Below are 17,560 nucleotides of genomic sequence, written 5' to 3' on the forward strand. Positions count from 1 at the left end.
TTAAAGGTTAAATGACTTTGTCTTTTTATAACTGAAGAAAAGGTTTGTACAGTAAAACATTAAGTTCTCATTACGCCACACTTTAAAGTCTCACTCCGATCATCTTTTGATCTATTTTCAAAGCGTTTCCAGTGGTCTTTTCATTATAATTATGACATTTTCAGCCAAAATCAAAAAAACCTTTGTCGTTTTCTAGGACATAGTTCAGAGCGGCTGGAGTTCATCAGACATTTGTCTGAGTTGGGGCAGGGACTGTTGGGGTGGAGCAAGCCCACCCCCACTCCCCACTGCCCATCTGTTTACTTGTTGTCCTGCTAGCTTACAGCCCCTCACACATTAGCGGTGCAACAAAAATGGTGAATAATTTAGGAGCTATCCCTATCCAGCCGCACAGCTTTGATCCAGATTCCAGCTTAGACGAGGAAAACAAGGATGAACATGAATCTATTTGTCTGCTATTGGATGCATCAGAATGGAGCAGATTGGGGAGCTTTTGGCCCACCCTGCGCATTTTCATCATCACAAATGGCTTTTTCAAACTGCGTTTTCTTTTTTTATGCAATTTCCTGATTCACAAGGATTTTAGTAAAAATCTCAAATGCAGTTTTAAGCTTAATTATGTCGATCTGTCCTCCATCATCAGAAAAATGCCACTAGACCATTTTCCTTTGAGTGGGTCTTTACAGACAATCTCCACATCTGTTGTCTGAGTGACATGGTGCCCAAAGGCAATCCTGTCATTGTTGAGCTCATCCAGACAAAGTGTGACTTGTAAGTGACGTCTATTTGTGGAGGTGGGGGGAATGCTGCTGCATGCAGTCACCTGTTTTCTCCCTGCAGGCTGAGATGTGAAAGGAGAGTTTCGGTATCACTTTCTGATCTGTGCAGAGTCGTCCACAGGGAGCAGATGGTTAATGTGAGGCTGCTCTGTGGTGACTTTCTGACATGGAGTGCTGCTGATGCGGAGCTGCAGAGGCTGAAACAAACCTTGCCTTTGGTTTGCTTTCATTTAACTGAGGATGTTCTTTTTGTCATTTTAGAACTGCTGTGTCCTTGGAAAGACAAAAAAACATCACCCAGACAAATAGGAAGCATGGCCTCTGTTGCTCCTTTCAGCCGCAATCAGTGGGCTTCCCAGTCCTTGCGGGTCACAGCTAAAGAGCTGTCCATCGTGTCCACTCGGGGCAAAACCAACGCCATCGCTGAACGTTTCTCCAAGTAAGTTGTTCCCTACCTTCTCCTTTATCACTTCATCTGGCCCTGGGCCAGGTGTTAAATAATTCACCAGGAGCTGCTCTGATGCAGCTGTCCGCTCTGCTTCTCATCACAGTTTTTGGTGGAGGCGTTTCACTGAACTTTTTCCCCTGCATTCAGCTGTTTTATAGTTTCCATTTTTCTGTAAGAATGTAATCTGCTCTTCCTCCACCTGCTCCACTTATGGATAGGTTTACAGAACTGGTGGTTAATCACATGTCTTGATGAAGTTTCTCCTGAACAAACAAGTTCCCTCGTAACCCCTGTGCTATCCTAGGCACTTTAACATTGGGAGTTGGGTCATCTGGACCCACTAGACAGTGCTCTGAACCTTTTTTCTTCAATGATTTGTGATCTTCACTGGTGTCCATGGATTACATGAAATCTTTCCACCTTTATCCACCTTTGTCATGGTAGGGAGAACACGTCAATGTAAGGGTGGGGTCATCTAAGATAGCATAAGGGTTAATAGAAAAAAGGGGTTTGAGACTCCTCTTTTCTTGCATTTCTTCTCTGTGACCACTAGATGTCCGTATAGTTCCCAATAGCAGGTCAGAAGCAGCATACAACTCCTGTGTTGAGTATTGGAGACTAATTTTGCTTAAAAATTGAAGGGACAGTGTGGCACAGCAGTGATTAAATGATCAAATTTTTAACCAGCGTAATGTTATCTAAAACGGTGATCTGTGGGATTCATGTGTGCCATGAGCTCAAAGATAAACCAGCTTTTGAACAGTAAAAATGTAATATTCTTCCCATTTACTCATTTATGGAGTCTTGATGACTTCCATTGCAGATAAAGTAATTAAGGCTTGGATGAAATCATAAAATAACTGAAGTAAAACAAAATTCTATTTCCTTTTGGTTTTATAATCCTTAAAAAAACATTTATTACAAAATGTGTGTGAGATACAGAGGAACATGTAAAGCTTTCACTGTTATGATTCATCACATTTAAAAAGTTTGGATAAATGAAAAGGGCAGAATGAGCTGAAAATCGTGTGAGTAAATGATCTGATGTAGAAAGTGTGGAGTCTAAAGTAAAGTTAGAAGCCAAAGAATTGAAGGACAGTTAATGTTTGCTGCTTTTTAACTTCTGCTGTAGTTATTCCAGCTGAAGCCCGTCAGGTTTTTTTCTTTTATTTGTTCCATCTGTCTTTTTTTCTCTCCATAAAACTGTTGAAAAATGATGCTAAAATCCAAACGGTCAGTTCACATTAAAATGTGATTTTTATACACAAAACTGCAGTCATCCTCATTGTGTTTGTAATCTACTCATTCTATTTTAAACGTGTCCCAAAACAGTTTGAGGTTTGATCTTGATTGAGATTTCATTGTGAGACGATGAAGTCTAGGGGTATTTCTCTGTTGAGGTTAAAATAGCCAAAATATGAAGATCCATTATTGACGCCATAGAGGAGAAATTCAAAACGGCTTGTAAAGTTCTATATTACAATATATATAAAAAACTCTGAATCCGTCATGTGACGTTTTCTACAACAATTAAATGAATGAGCAACATTTGAGGTTTTATTTTCTTGTGGAGTCTGAAGTTTCATATTTTATGATATCGTCTAATCAACAAAAATCCTCAATTAGGTTAGAGATTAGATTCCAAAATAAGTTGTTTTATTATTTTTATTTGAAATGCACAACATTTTGCTTCAGTTTAGAAGTAAAAAGGATCATGATCCACTTCTTGACAAATGGTCATCTTGGTGTGAATGATCCTTAAGTCTTGGACACATTTGTTTCCAGGGATCCTGTGCTGAGAATTGTTTAACAGATCCAAAGAGCTTACAGCAGTTTTTAAAGGTGCAGTTGTACATTTATCCTGTTGAGGTGAATTCAAACACATTAAACTCTAAGGACAGTAAACAAATACAAAACCTTCTAATGGTGATTATTGATCAAAATGTAAAGCATTTAAACCTTCACTTATTTTCACTAAAGAAAACTTTTTATTAGCAGAACGATCAATTCTTTGAACAAAAACGGTATTCTATGTGTGTTAACAAGTCAGACAACAACTAAAATATGGTTGTTTTGTTGCAAAAATGCATGAAAACCAATGATGTTTGGAGTGTGTTTTAACTTTAATTTCTGTTACGTACAGAATTGTTTCCTTGTACAGTTGGACAGACGCAGCAGGGCTAGCTCTTCATTTTTCCCTCTAACTGTTGTTTCTCCCCCACAGGTATCAGATGGCAGCAGAGGAGGGAAGTGCAGTGAGGAAGAAGACGGTGAGCAGCAGGATATTTAATAATTAACCTAAAATATTTGCAGTAGCTGGTATTGGAAGACCCATGGACAGCAGGTGCTGTATTTTCTAATGGATTGTGGTTATAAATTAGCTGACAAATGTTGAATGAAAATTGATTTAAAAAAAAAGCTGTATTTTTGAAAAACTTTGAATGCCCTAAACCAACTGGTTTGTAATATATTAACATGTTTCTTGGTTTCATTCAGAGCTGAAAGGAAAAGAAATGAGGGGAAAAAGGGTCACCAAGGAAAATTATTTGATATAACCATTTGATCAGGTGACCATATAGTACGGTATTTTAGGAAGAGTCCTGTTCGACTCTCTGTCCTTTAGTCCAAACAGTTTTTAGACCGGTGCTGAATACACTGAGAATTTGTCTTATTTGTTCAGATACTGTCTAAATCAAAACAAATTTGGGTTGTTTACATGTTTGCCAACTGAACCTGCAGAATTGAATTTAGGCATTCTTACAGTCCCAGAAAGAGATGGTGCTTCAGTTTACCAAACAGAGAATCAGAGCATTCTTTAAGAGACACCAAACATGCATTTAAAAAGCAATGAAACACAATGTTAAATGTGTAGACTGATCTGAAGAGTTTGTAGCAGATCTACATATTGTGGCATATGGCTGCCACCTGGGGGCAGCCTAATAAATGCTAAGAACACTTGGTGTGAAGGTGGGGCCTCTGCTGAAGTTGTAGGGCTTTCGGCTGTACTTACAGGAAAACGTGCCTGTAAAAGTGAATAAAAACGGTCTGTTTAGATAAAGAAGACTGTCCATGGCAGATACTTTTCTTTGTTGGTACCTTGTTATTAACCAGTGGAGTTTCAGATGGAATCCATTTTCCTCTTTTGTTAATTGCTTTGAGAGGGTTGAGTCAGGAAGGGCATCCGGCGTAAAAAAACATTGCCAAGTTTACCATGCGACTCGTTCGCTGTGGCGACCCCTGATGGGAAAAGCCGAAAGGGAAACGACGTTAATTCTAAGAATAAGACCAAATGATTTAATAACGGTCTTTACTCATTAGAGAAAAGAGTTTGACATATTTGTCTTTCTTTATGTACCAGACTGTTATACTGTGCTCACAGAAATGACTCTGCTGCCCAGAAATGTCATGAAGTGGAACGTTGAAGAGCCTCTTCATCTTCCTCAGAATCTATTTCCCAACGTTTCCCTGCACCAACATGTCAAATCTTCAAACCTTTTCAGACCTACAGTTCTGCCAGAGCATGTCTGCGCTTGCTGTAATGTCTATTTTTGAGTATTTACATGATAGAATTCTAATGCAAACATGATATATTCCAAATTATAGAATTTAATTGAATGCCAATTGAAAAAACACAAAATATGTATCTTTTTACACACATTTTTCTTTATTTTTCAGTGTTAGCATCAAATAATTTTCCCTTTAGTGCTGGTTTCTAGGAAACATGATCTAACAATAAATCAAGAAGAAAAAACTTTAACTGTATTCAGTTTATTTATAAATCACCAATTTACAGTGTAGGTAGTTACTGAATACTTCAGGAAATGGCAATAAATCAAACCAACCAAAGTTTAATCCCCTTAATAATGTAGAACTCATCATCTAAAGGATGTTCAGAAAAAGTTCTAAAAAGCTTTTTAAGCCACACACAAGCCTCCATTAACTTGCTAATGGAAACATCCATTTTTCTTTTTACTGTAGCATGCAACAGCCTGGCAGTGCTGTACAGAGTCCAAAAAGACTGCAGGAGCAGTTTGTCTTATAATAATTTCTTTATTTGCATGGAAATGTTTTGTTCCAATTGATTTGGTTTTGCGTAGAGTAAAGCATTCCCTTTAGGTTATAGTTGTTTTTATGGAATAAGAGAAAAAAATGCATTTTTTCTCTCTCGTTATTGATATTTTCAGCCAATTCAAACATGTCTGCAGAGCTGTTCACACAGTTTCTCCATCAGATAAAACCAAAGTTATGTTCGTCCTCATTTTTCACAGTTTCTCCTTTTATCTAAGGCTTCAAATGATCTAGAATGGGGCTGAAAGTCTGTCTGCAGTGTTTGTTCTGGCCGGGTCAGCAACACCAAAACAGAAATCACGTCTAAAGAATGTTTAGAACAAAATGTGTTCTGACCTCTGAAAAAACATGGACTTTTTGATGGCCTTATGAAATCGCATTGATCACAATCATGCGCACAATGCACTGTGTGTCAAACATGCACACTTTCTGCCATTTAAAAAATCCAAAGAGGTTCTGCCTAGAGGATGTTTGGACCTCCAGAACCGGGCCTGTGAGGTGGAAATATGCCTCCGTCGAATGATCTCAGAAAGAGAAGAAATGTCTGTTGCAGAAGGTAAACTGGCCTCCTAAATAACCATTGCACTAAAACTAAAGATTATACAAACTCCTCCGTTTGCCTATGAGACCTTCTTTAGAAGATTGAACTTAAGGATTCTTTCCCTGAAGTTTTCTTTAAAATGCAACTGAAAAGTTTGGCTCATTGCTGGCGTTGGTGCTAGATGAATCTCCTGGTGTTTGGAGTGGAGAACCCAGGAAGGTATTGTGGTGGTGTTGGTTTAACAGGAACGGGCCTCTCTGACTTAAGAATGAATTTTCATCCAGGATGGAGAGGTCTGCATGTGTTCAACTGATGAATTAAGGTGAAACGAGCAGGATAAATGGGTTTTGAGGAATGGCTAAACAGGCTGAGGATCTAACTCTTTGAAAAGTGCTCCAAGTGAAGGATGAGCCCATTGGTTGATCTCTGATGGCTTCTTCCCCCATGGTCTCAAAAGACCCTTCAGTTTACCAGTCTTATTAATTCTAGAGGGACCTGGCTGCAGACAAGGTTGCGCCTGACATCATCCAACTGAATCAGAAATTATACAACTTACCAAAAAGTGTTGAATTGTAGAATTTTGTTTGACTAAAGCTTACTATAGTACAGCCCTAACTGATCGGGTCACCAGTTAAAATAATTGTTTTGTGCGATATGGGGTTACTGGGGTTACCAGGTCCTCTCTAGCTTGTCACCTCAATACAGAGTAACAGGATTCTATTGAGAGAATAATTTCAGAAAATACACATTAAATAGAGCAAGTATGTTTTTATAATGTATAAAAAAATCAGACTTTCAGCTGTGAATGGAACACATGGAAGGTCTGGGTGTTTGTGAAGATGTTCTCCTGGAATGTGTGGCCATCTTTTCTTGGGAGCTGGAGAAGCTGGAAGTGGGGAATTTATCCACAACCCAAAAACAGTAGAAATTAGCAGCAACACACCGAAGAAGCTGTTGTGTTTCTGAACTAATTGTTTTTATTGCACTCTGGTTGAAATGGTATTTTTGCCACACGAAATTTAATGTTTTGTCTAAGAGGTGCAGGTTTGGAGGTCAGGGGCGTGTGTTGCGTCATGGCGTTAATGTTTAGTGGTGTAACTGTTGGTAGTCATTATGAGCTGTTTGCTGAAGAAGATGTTTAACTTTTTTGTTCCTAATAAAAATTCCAAGTGGCTAAACGTTTGGGTTTTTTTTTTCTCCTCCAGCCACTTCTTCCTGCTTTGAGTTCATCGCTGGTGTAAACTGCTGCTCTCTTTCAGCAGTTAACACAAAAATTGGTGTTGACACGGAAACATTTGAATAAACAAAAGTTTCAAAAGGTGACCGCTCTCAACTTGACCGAGTTTTCTATTCTGTTTGTGGCCACGACGTGCAGCAGCGCAGCCGCTCATCAAAGTCTATTTTAAGACGTTGGTCAGGCTGCAGTGTCTCTGTTCACACAACTGTCATCCATCAGCGGAGACACTCGCATTGTTGCACTATGTCAACCATCACAGAAAATGATTATTTCCTGTTTCACTCAGCACGCCATCACAAGCTTTATTTGTTCTATTAATTAATTTTTTGAGTTTTGATCATGTAAAAGTGGGTTAGTTTGACATTGTTGTCCTGCCACATTCTTCACAGTTTTCATATCTGTTAAAAAATAAATGTTTTCTGTCTCTGAGTTTATAGGTGTTGAGCTTAAATCTAATCCTTAAAATAAACATTAGCTATAGATACCATTCAGAGGCTTATCAGAAGATTATTCTTTAGCCAGGTTTAGTCTCGCTGTTTTGTTTTTTTTAAAGCCCTCCCAGTAAGTTACTAGCAATCTCGCTTTACCTTTCTCTCATTTCCTGGACTTCTTTTCCCTCCTGCCGTCCTTCACTGCTGTTTCTGATTTCTCTCTGCCTGCCCACCCCTCGCTCCTCGCCCCCTTCCCTCCTTCCTTCCCTCTGTTTTGTAGGGGGTGGGTGACTGACTTCATGCTGCTTCCTTCTGATTACTTCTCAAGGCTCTCACATCTGGGACGGCTCGCGGCGTTTTCAGCCGGCTCATTTACACAAGCGCTTAACGGCAGCGGGACGGCTCGGCTCATCTGACTCTCAGGTTTTTAACTCTGCTCTTTTCTCACAGAAAAGTTTAGCCGCTCGTTCAGCAGCTCCTGGACGTTCATCCTGAGGAGCTCTTTGTCCGTTTGTCCTTGTTTTCTTTCACTTTGATTTCTTCCTGCGTGGCTCTGTGGGCTGTTGGAGCCCACGGCAACTCTAAAGTGTAACTTCAGTAGGTCTGGCGCTGCATTTTTGCGAGCTGAAGCTTCATTCAGCAGTTGGGGAATCGGGTGGCAAAAGTCCAGCATTGATGGAATTTATTGAGTGAACTGAAAGCAGATTGAGAACAGCTCGCAGCTTGACTTCTCTCCCACAGCGGTGGTGTAGTGAGTCAGTTTAGTTCGTGTGGTTGGTGGTCAGGTTGGTCTGTTCTGCTGCATCGCAGTTCACTTGTGCATCCCAAGTTCCTCTTTTGCGCTCGCACTTTACATCAGTAACTCAAGTGACAGCGGGCCCTTTGAGGCCAAAGAGAAGTGAGGACGGTGAGAACGTCTGAATGCAAAAGCTGTTGGAAACTGTGCAAACGAGTGCGAACGCTGCACAAGATCATTTACATCTTTGGATGCAGCAGGGGATGAGAGATGGAAATGTGGCAGAGAGGCATTTGTAAAGTTCAGACTAAAATTGCAAAGTATTCTGCAGAAGTAATAGATGTAAAAGAGAGGACACACTGACACGCTCTTTAAAGCTCCAAGATTAACAGGAAATACCCGATGACAGGAAGTAGAAAAAAATATGAATTTTAAAGTTTATTCAGCCTAATCTTTCTGTCGAAGCCCAGAGGAGGCAAACCAAACTGTTGGTGGTTAATCTCTTTATCACAGATACCAAGAATGCAGAGATGAGTGGAAAAATGTGTTTTTGGTGTTGACTGTGCGTGTGCCATGACTTGCTCTGACAGAACGTGTGTGGGCATGGGCTGAAGTATGCAGAAGTTGCGCACAATCTCTATGCATTCTTCATTCATGCCTGTTGATGTTGGAGGGCTGACGCTGGACAGACGGTACATCTTGTCTCTTCAGGTCCAGGTATTTCCTCTGAAGCACCAGATGCTTAGATAAGAGCTTCTCTGCGTAAGAACTGCACTTTCTGGCTTTATCAGATTTAAATTAATTGCAGCCATTTTTTTCTAAAATGAAAGCTTCAAAGTCTTCCACGTATATTCTGCATTTCAGGCCTTGATTGGATGCATTCCCTTATTGCTAAAACTTTCCGAAAAGTTCAGTTGTTTCTTTTTCTTTTTTTTCGGTGTTACTTTGACATGATTTAGTTTTATTTTGAGCTGAGTCATGCTTTATTTTATTTTAATTTAAAAAAAAAAAACAAGAAGCGAGATTTAAAACTCTGTTAACGCAGCTGATGTCTTTTTTTTAATAATAATATCCAGATATTGTGCTTACAGGCAGAGGTGGAGTTACATTAACTTGAGTAACTGTTTGAAAAATATTATCTTTCTGCAACATACTTCTCTTAACTTATTTATGGTGCTGGAAAGGCTTTCAACAGGGACTTTTCACTAAAGTTATTCAAATTTAGATTTGATACTTTAAAATACCAAAGTGTACAATTGTATCTTACATTAAAACCCTTTACTACTTTTTTTTTATCAGTTCTTTTATTTGAGTCATTACTGGCATAACGACTATTTAAACCATTTATTTTTGGGATAGCATTACTTTTATGAGAGTTCTTGACTCTACCAACCCTTGCAGAGGAATAAATAATATTCTCCTAAAAGGTTTGAGGATTATTCTGATAACTGCAGTGTTCTGCTTTAGATGACTTAACATTTGCATTTCTGTGCCGTTCCCTCATGTTTTCTAAAGAATGCAGAGGACTCGGAGCCGAGAGTCTAAGCTTTTAATGCAGTAAATGAGTGCAGCTTCATCCTAAATTAATGTATTCATGATGTGAAAAGGTTTGGTTGTTCTCTGCAGGGTGTGGAAGCTCGGCAGTCTGCGCCGTCTGTTGGAAACCTGAGTGTACTGAAGAAACGCTGGGAGCAGCAGCCTCAGGCTTCATCCTCAAATCCTGCCGTTTCCCACAACAGTTCATCGCCTCACCGCAAAGTTTCACCCGCCTCGCCCCTCCCCATGTCCAACACCGCAGCTCTGAGCCAGGAGAAAGAGCCTAAAAGCCAGGTTTACTCTGAGATCAACAGCAGCCAAACATCAGAGCGGATGGAGATGGAGGCAAAGCCCAGCAGGGATGGAGAGGAGCAGGAGGGACCCGCAGAGGCAGAGATGTCCGACATTGAGAAGCCCAGCATTCCCCTCAACAGCCTGAAGATGATGTTTGAGAGAGGACAGACTCCAGACAAGGCAAGTCCTAAGAGTTCTCTGCTTTTTCTCACAGCTTTTAGACCACCAATCAGAACTGTAACTCTAGGAAAGACTTACAAGAAAACAGTTTAGCATCAACCCATTATCAAAAATGACAACTTGACCAAAGCTGGAATCAGTCTTAACCTAAAGTTATGCTATTTTCCCCATAAAGTTGTTTGTTCTGAGAGATTCGATCCCTGCAGTGCTGTCATGCTGACAGTCACATGGTGCAGCCTCACTGCACATCAGTGATCCGTGCACACACATGCACTCAGCTGACTCCTGCATCCTCTCAGCTGCATCCCTGACTGACCCTGCTTCGAGCTAATTCACAGAGGAATCTCACTTTCAGTCATGCCTTTACTTTAAGCCGTTTAAAATGTGATGCTCTCGCACTTAAAGCGTGACATATTGGCAGACGTGCTGTGGTCCCTCAAGGGCCGTCTATTTGGCCGGAGGAAATGCTGCCATCACGAGATTTCAACACAAAGTTCTTTACTTTTTAAAGATCTTTTTAATGTATTTTAGTTTAAGCACCAAAAAAAATCTATTCTCGACTATTTAAAGACCCACTCCAATGAAAATAGTGTTTTTGGGGTTTTTAACATGTTCTTGTGACATTTTTCTTGTGATGGAGGACATATAGACTATTGAGCTTAAAATTGTATTTATTTTTATTTAGACAAAAGATTTCTTTTTCAAAACTCTTGTGAATCAGGAGGAGACTAAGGAATGTTGCTTGAAAAAGATTGTATTTGTGACTGTTTGTGCTCTGAGCTTTAAACAACAGGGAGGGGAAGAGGGGGCGGGATTGCTAGACGCCAACGGTCCCGCCCACATCTCAGAGGTGAATTTCATGAACTACTGCCACTCTGCAGAAAAATTTCTAGAAAAGTTATTTTTGGCTAAAAACGGCAAAATCATAACAAAAAAAAACACTAGGAACGCGTTCACAATAGATCAAAACACAACTTGGAGTGGGACTTTAAAATAATTTTAACAGACTAAAGCTAACATGCCAAAGTTAAATTTAGCAGAAACGAAAGGCCTTTAAACAAAGAAGAATGCAGGACATACAGAAACGTATTAATAATTATTTGCTGGTGCTAAAATTACTTTCTGGCAAATTTTTGCGAGTACTTGAATTCTGCCTTTTGGTTTCAGAAATTAGGGAATGTTTGTTACAAACATTTCACCAATGCTTACAAGTGGAAAACGCTGTTGTTGCCTTCATGAAAGCTGGAAAAATAAAATCCCACCAAAAAAAAAAGAAAAAAAGTCCTTCTGTAATGATTATCTCACTTCTTTCCCCCTTGAGGGTGGAATTTATTTCCAACTATGAAAAAAAAAAATCCCTTAAGGTAAATTATTAAGGTAATTCTAGAGCTGAAGTGGTTCGATGGATATTTCCATCAATATGTGTGAAGGGGTTGAGACAAGTCAACTGTTCCCAGTAAATCTTTACTGGAATTTATTAGAAAGTAATCTAAGTGAAAGAGCTTTAGCTTTCCACTTTTCGTGATTGAAACATATTTTAAAAGTTTAGTGTAAAATGAAAAACACTGCTGGCAGACTTTTTCACAATTTTCAAACTGCAGGGATAAGACTCGAATGGATGAATCTGCTCTGAAACGGCTGCTTTCACTCAAATGACCTCATGCGTGGGCTTTTACAAAGTTAGATGAGTGAGCAATGCAGGGACCGGACTTTTTCATGTTTTTCATGGAGTCCAATTTCATGTTGCTAGCTGTCTCAGCAAAGGAGGGATTGTTTGCAGAAGTCCTCCAGTAGAAATATCTAAGATGGACACGGTTCTGCAGACACGCTGTGCAGGATTTTCACAATAGTCTCCACTGTAAAGCCAGAGCTGGGGTCGCTGCTTCTCCTTATGGGGCAGATGATGTAATGGTGCGGGCTCATGACTGCAGACAGCTGATCTGCACTCAGAGGCTCCTCAAACCATCTCCCCCGAGGCCATCAGAGCACTCCTCCTCCCCTTCACTTAATCAATCATCACCGTTGTCCACTGTGCTCTCCTCAGCCTTCTCTCTGTCTGCTCTGTGATCCTCCTCTCTCCTCACTTCTGCATCAAAGCCTTTTAACTCTCCTCGTCTTCTGGCTGAACCGCTCCTTTCTTCATATTTCTTACCGTGCTGTTGGATTTATTGTTAATAAAAAAGTCAGCTTAGTCTTTGATTCAAGTATTTCCTGTATTTTTGTAAAAGTAATGCAGTCACATTCCTGGCAAAAAAAATAAAAAATAAAAATGTGAATGGAGGATTTCATACTTTCCCCAAGCCCCAACCTTCCGTTAGTGACTGAAACAAGTTGAAAATTCCCAAATCTTGCAGTTCCTTAAAGGACCACAGGTGGCAGTGGTCACTTGAAGAAGCTCAACATTGTTGTCTATAAATTGATTTATTTTGGAAAACAAAGTACATCAAAAATAAAGTAACTTTCAAGCTTCCTGTTACTTTCAAAAGCCTGACGTGTCAAAAAAATTCAAAAAACCTTTTGTTTTTTAATTTGTTGTTGTTGACAGTCTTGGAGTTAACTTTCCATTGTGTGAATGAATCTGTCGCCGAGATGCATAGATTTATTTTCAGGTGGACTTCACATGGTACTTGAAAAAGTCTCTCAAAAATATCTGAATTAAATATTGTTTAAATATCTGAATAGAATCAGATATTTTATGTCAGTTTAAACGGGCAGATTGACTCCCCTGTTAAAAAGTCAGTTTTTAGGAAAAGGAAACTTATCTACAGTCCTTCAATACCTTGGCTGGTGTTAGTGTTTTTTTTAAATAATTAATAGAAACAATTTTCTGTCCCACTGCCTTGTAGATGGAGATCCAGATCCCAATCAAATTAGGATTCCTCAATAGGCTTCATTTCTATTGTTCAGAATAAAATGGGCAAATTCAGTTATATTTGACTATGATGCATTTATTTTTTCAGTTTTTAAAAGAAACTGGCAGATCTCTAAATGCTGAACTGCATTGAGGAACTGACCTATGAAAAAGCCACTTTTTTTTTTACCTGCATATTTAATGATTAGAAATGATAAAACACGATGACCTCTTAGACTCACTTGTTGAATCATAAAAAAACATTTAAACCAATGGATTTGTATGCATAAATTCTTGTCTGTGTGATTCTACTTTAAGATCAAGCCCAGATGGAATTTGTAAATAAATAAAAAAAGGCTTTGGGGAGGCATGCATTCTTATAAATGTATGTTTGCTTAATGCTGAACTGTATACATTTTTAAAAAATATCTTAGAAGTTTCATTCTTTGATTAATGTCAAAACTGCACGGTCGTATCTGAGGTTTTCATCGGAGCTGCACATTTGATGTTTGCATTAGTCTCATATAATGGTGTGCAGACTCTGCTGCAGTGAGCTAATGCTGCATGTAGAGTTGAAGCTCTCTGAGTGCTGGCTCTGACTTTTTAAAGGTACAAGTCATAACAGTGCAGCCCTCAGGGTTGTATTCATTTGTTGCCTCATAAAAGCCTGCCGGCAGACATGCGAGTTCTGCCCGGATAACGGAGCCCAAACTCTGTACTGGCAGGAAATCGCGCTGTGCTTCAACCGTGATGTCAGTAGCATGTCTGCACACAGCTTCTATGTTTTGGTTGCGTGGCGACCACATGTCAGTTTATCCGCCTCTTTTACTGCGTCTACACACCTTTTGGAAGCATACCTGCAGCTCCACGTTCACTGAAGTGCCCCAGCTGACAGCTGTTGAATAAGAAACCGCCCTCAACCAACAGCTGCCCGGTTCAGAGAACACCTTATCACAGCTCAATAATAAAATCTATAGGGTCATTCATCTCTTGAAAAAGTAAATATCCTTGTATGATAAATATTCGTGTAGTACCCCTGCTTCTGCATCACCAGACTTTAGCAACCAAGAGCCCGGATTCTACTGGACTGGCTTTTAAGTCTTTAATTGATTTTCCAAAGCAGCTTTTTTCATTTTGTTCATGTTTAACTTTGACATATAGAAGTAAACATGAATAACTGAGTAGAATGTCATTTACAGTTGTCCCTCAGTTATGTTATGTTCTAAAAAGAACTTGCGATTGGTGAAATCCTCAAAGTAGCATTACAAGCTGTTTCTCCACTGACGATGAAGTTGTGTAAATTGAATTTGTGATACTAAATATAAACAAATTATACGCCTAATGGAAACACAGCAATTTAGTAAAAACTGATTTATCAAAAAAAATAATTTGGCTTGGAGGAGGCGGTGTTTTAAGCATATTTTGCAAAAACTTCAATGGAAACACTTTTTTTTCCAAACTAAATGAGTCAGATAGTGTTTGCAGTGCTCTTCTGGGTAGGAACTGGCTGCCTTAGTCACTGTTCAGCCAGATGTCCCACAGCATCACACAGCTCAGGTTGAGTGTGGCATGCAGAAATGTTGGATCCACAACTCCTGTAAAATCACCAACCACCATTTCCCAAAATGGCTTCATCCATCGCTGCTGCCACGTGTAAGGAGCTCGCCGCTCCACGGCCTGAAGACGCCCGCGTCTCCTTTGATAAATAAGCACTAGTGCCGGGGCAGAAATCTGAAAGCATCTGCTGTAAAATATTGTTTACATCAGTCGCCATGTTTTTGAATGACTTATCGAGTGAGTTGGTTTGTGTTTATTCACAAATTTAGGATTTAATGGAAATTGCCAAATTGTGTTCAAGAATTTCTATAGTTTTGTAATGGAAATGCAGCTACAGATGCTTTAAGGCTGTGAAACTCCTCACTGCACACTTGATGCAGACATGAACATGGTCCCACTTCTCTCGCTTTAAACTCTTAAACTTAAAACTTTCATAGAAAAATAAGTCCAGTTTAGTAGAACGACAACAAAGATCTGATTGTGATAGATTTATGTAGATTTAGCAAACTGAAAGCATTTTGCCCAGAAAATGTGGCACAGAGATTGATTGACAGGTTGTACAGAACGTGGTGAGCCGTACATAAAAAATAAATAAAAACATGCAAAACTGCTCAGAAACAAACGTGAAAGAAAGTGGACCACACAACCCAGAACCGCTTTTATTGAAGTGTGCTGATGATTTTATATCAGTAAATGAAAGTAAATCTTTAAATTAAAATGTGTTTGTAGATACGCTCTTAGAATCAAGCTTTGGTGAACGTGGCTGGTTTTTGAGTAATCCCTGTGCTTTCTGGGATCCTGAGGATCCTGTTTGTGCTTCCAGAGGGGGGGGTGCATTACCTGCTCTGGCGTGGCTCTGTGGCTGCAGGCTCACTGTCTGAGCTCAGGCTTACAGCTCATGACGCTGCAGACTCTCAGTCTGCACATCCCCGTCTGCCCCCGTCCTTATCTAAACAGCCCCCTGCTCCATCCTCTGCTCTGCTTGGGCTGGAGAGGCGGGGTGCATGAAGTCATGGGGGGCTCTGAATTTAATTGACCCCGTTCCTCCTCCTCCTCCTGCCCCCCCCCCCTCCCCAGGAAAGCTCAGTCCCATCTCCCTCATCAGTCTCTGCACCAGCTGCTGCTCCTCCGCCCCCTCTGTCCCAGATCCACTCTGAACCTCAACACTGAAAATAAAAGCCATGGGCACGCTTTGCCTCACCTCCCGCCACCCCCCGCCTTTATCCAGCCACACCCCCTTTCAAACAGCCCCCCCCCTTCATTGAACACCTGCTCTGTCGCCTCTCCTCCTCCCTCCCAGGCTGTCCCTCCTCCCCCTTTTCCTGACACATTCTCTGGAGGCCTTACCCCACGCCCCAGTCTGCTCCTGCTGCTCCTGCTGCCTCTGCTGCTGCTCCTGCTCCTGACTTCATCTCAGCCTCCTCATCCTCTGGCTTTCTCCTCACCTGTCCTCAGGAGAGGTATCACTTCTGTTTGATTCTCTGTGTCCTCCTCTGTGCTTTTGTCTGTCTTCCGCTCCTCCGACTTCTTTGCTGGCATGTTTTCTTGTTTCTCCTGCTGGGTGAGGAGTTCTCCTCTGCAGCTGAAGGAGGCATTTTCCACCCAGGAGGGTATAAAAATCAAAAGCTCCCTTCATGGACTCCGTCAGCAGCTCCGTGGCTTAATCCTGCAATGTTTGTTGATTTTTACAGGCTGTAAACCGATGCTTTTTCCCCCCCCACCCGCCCTGTTCTTTGTTTGGATAAATGAGGGTGTAAAAAGAGTCTGTGTGAGAGGGGAAAGGGGGGGGGGGGACTGGTCAATCCATATATCCAAGAGCTTTACTGCTATCAGGATCAACAACAGATTCTTTGTCTAGACTTCTCCCTTCATGCAGGAGCTTGTTTACTTCCCATTTACTCCCACATGTTTACCCCCCCCAAATGAATAAACTAGTCTCGGACCCCCGCCTTCACACAGAGCTGCACCTCCAATCTCTAGAAGATAATCCACTGGGAATCCTCCGCTCTGGTGCTGCTTGTGTTGAAAAGCCCTCCTGGTCCTGTTGCTCTCGTGTTCACGGTTGTGACCTTCATGTTTAATTCACGCCTGACTTTCAGGTCGCGCTTTTGACACTCGAGTCGCCCGCTCAGAAGGTGGCAAGTTTGGTTTGGAGCTGCAACTTTTGCACCTTTTTGAACCGCTTTAATCTGAGAAATCTCACGGTCTGCATCATCGAAAGGAAACTATTCTGTTTCTCTGGTCTTTAAAACAACCGTAAATAGATTTTGCATACGTGTCCCTCTCAAAGCCCACAGTGGATCATGGAACGGTCATTTGCATGCTCTCACAATGGCTGTAAATCTGACATATGCTGTGTAGGTATCGTGTTCATTCCCATAATGTTTTCTAGCTGTGGGTTCTTCTTCATGTCTACGGTTGATTGAATGTCCTGTAAGCCCTGCTGCTGTGCTTCAGTCGCATGTGGGAAGAAGAACTCTGAGCTCAGTGCTCTGAAACCGCACACCGCTGCGTTCCTGTCTTCTATTAATCAGTTAAACAGGAAGTCAGGCTCTGTAATATTTTCCTCTTTTGTAAGTTTCTTCCTCTATTTCATGAAGATGAAAAGGTTCAGTCATTAGAGGGTCACTGTAGAAAATGGAACTTCAACTTTCATTACAAGTTTGATCAACTCTTGATTTGAAATAAACACAAAGAAAAGGGGTTGCTACGGCAACTGTCAGATTCTTACCAAACCAGGCCTTAAACTGATTGCAGTTGTAGAGACATGAAGGCTCAGCTGATGTACTGTCTAACAGACCGTATTTTCCACACTTATTTAAAAAAAATGATAGTGCACCCAATAATCCGGAGAGCCTTACAAATGGATTATTTCTGGTTGTGTTCACTAATGTCAAAGCGA

The 17,560-nt window shown here is 40.6% G+C and overlaps 1 protein-coding gene across 6 annotated transcripts in view; it reads left to right on the forward strand.

The window, feature by feature from the left end:
• Positions 1-17,560, forward strand: part of lima1a (LIM domain and actin binding 1a) — a 35,155-nt gene that overhangs the window by 8,473 nt on the left and 9,122 nt on the right. For 3 of the 6 annotated variants that reach the window (XM_078950177.1, XM_004071049.5, XM_011477630.4), the window contains 3 exons: positions 1,041-1,218; positions 3,452-3,497; positions 9,867-10,250. In XM_078950177.1, the coding sequence (XP_078806303.1) occupies positions 1,094-1,218; positions 3,452-3,497; positions 9,867-10,250 (555 nt within the window). In that variant the 5' untranslated portion in view covers positions 1,041-1,093. Of the gene's footprint in view, positions 1-1,040; positions 1,219-3,451; positions 3,498-7,659; positions 7,928-8,830; positions 8,958-9,866; positions 10,251-17,560 lie in introns of those variants that run through there. The other 3 variants (XM_078950178.1, XM_078950179.1, XM_011477631.4) reach the window with 3 other exon arrangements.

The sequence above is a fragment of the Oryzias latipes genome, chromosome 7, assembly GCF_053564925.1.
Source record: "Oryzias latipes strain Hd-rR chromosome 7, Olatipes_Hd-rR_3.1".
Classification (NCBI taxonomy): Eukaryota; Metazoa; Chordata; class Actinopteri; order Beloniformes; family Adrianichthyidae; genus Oryzias; species Oryzias latipes.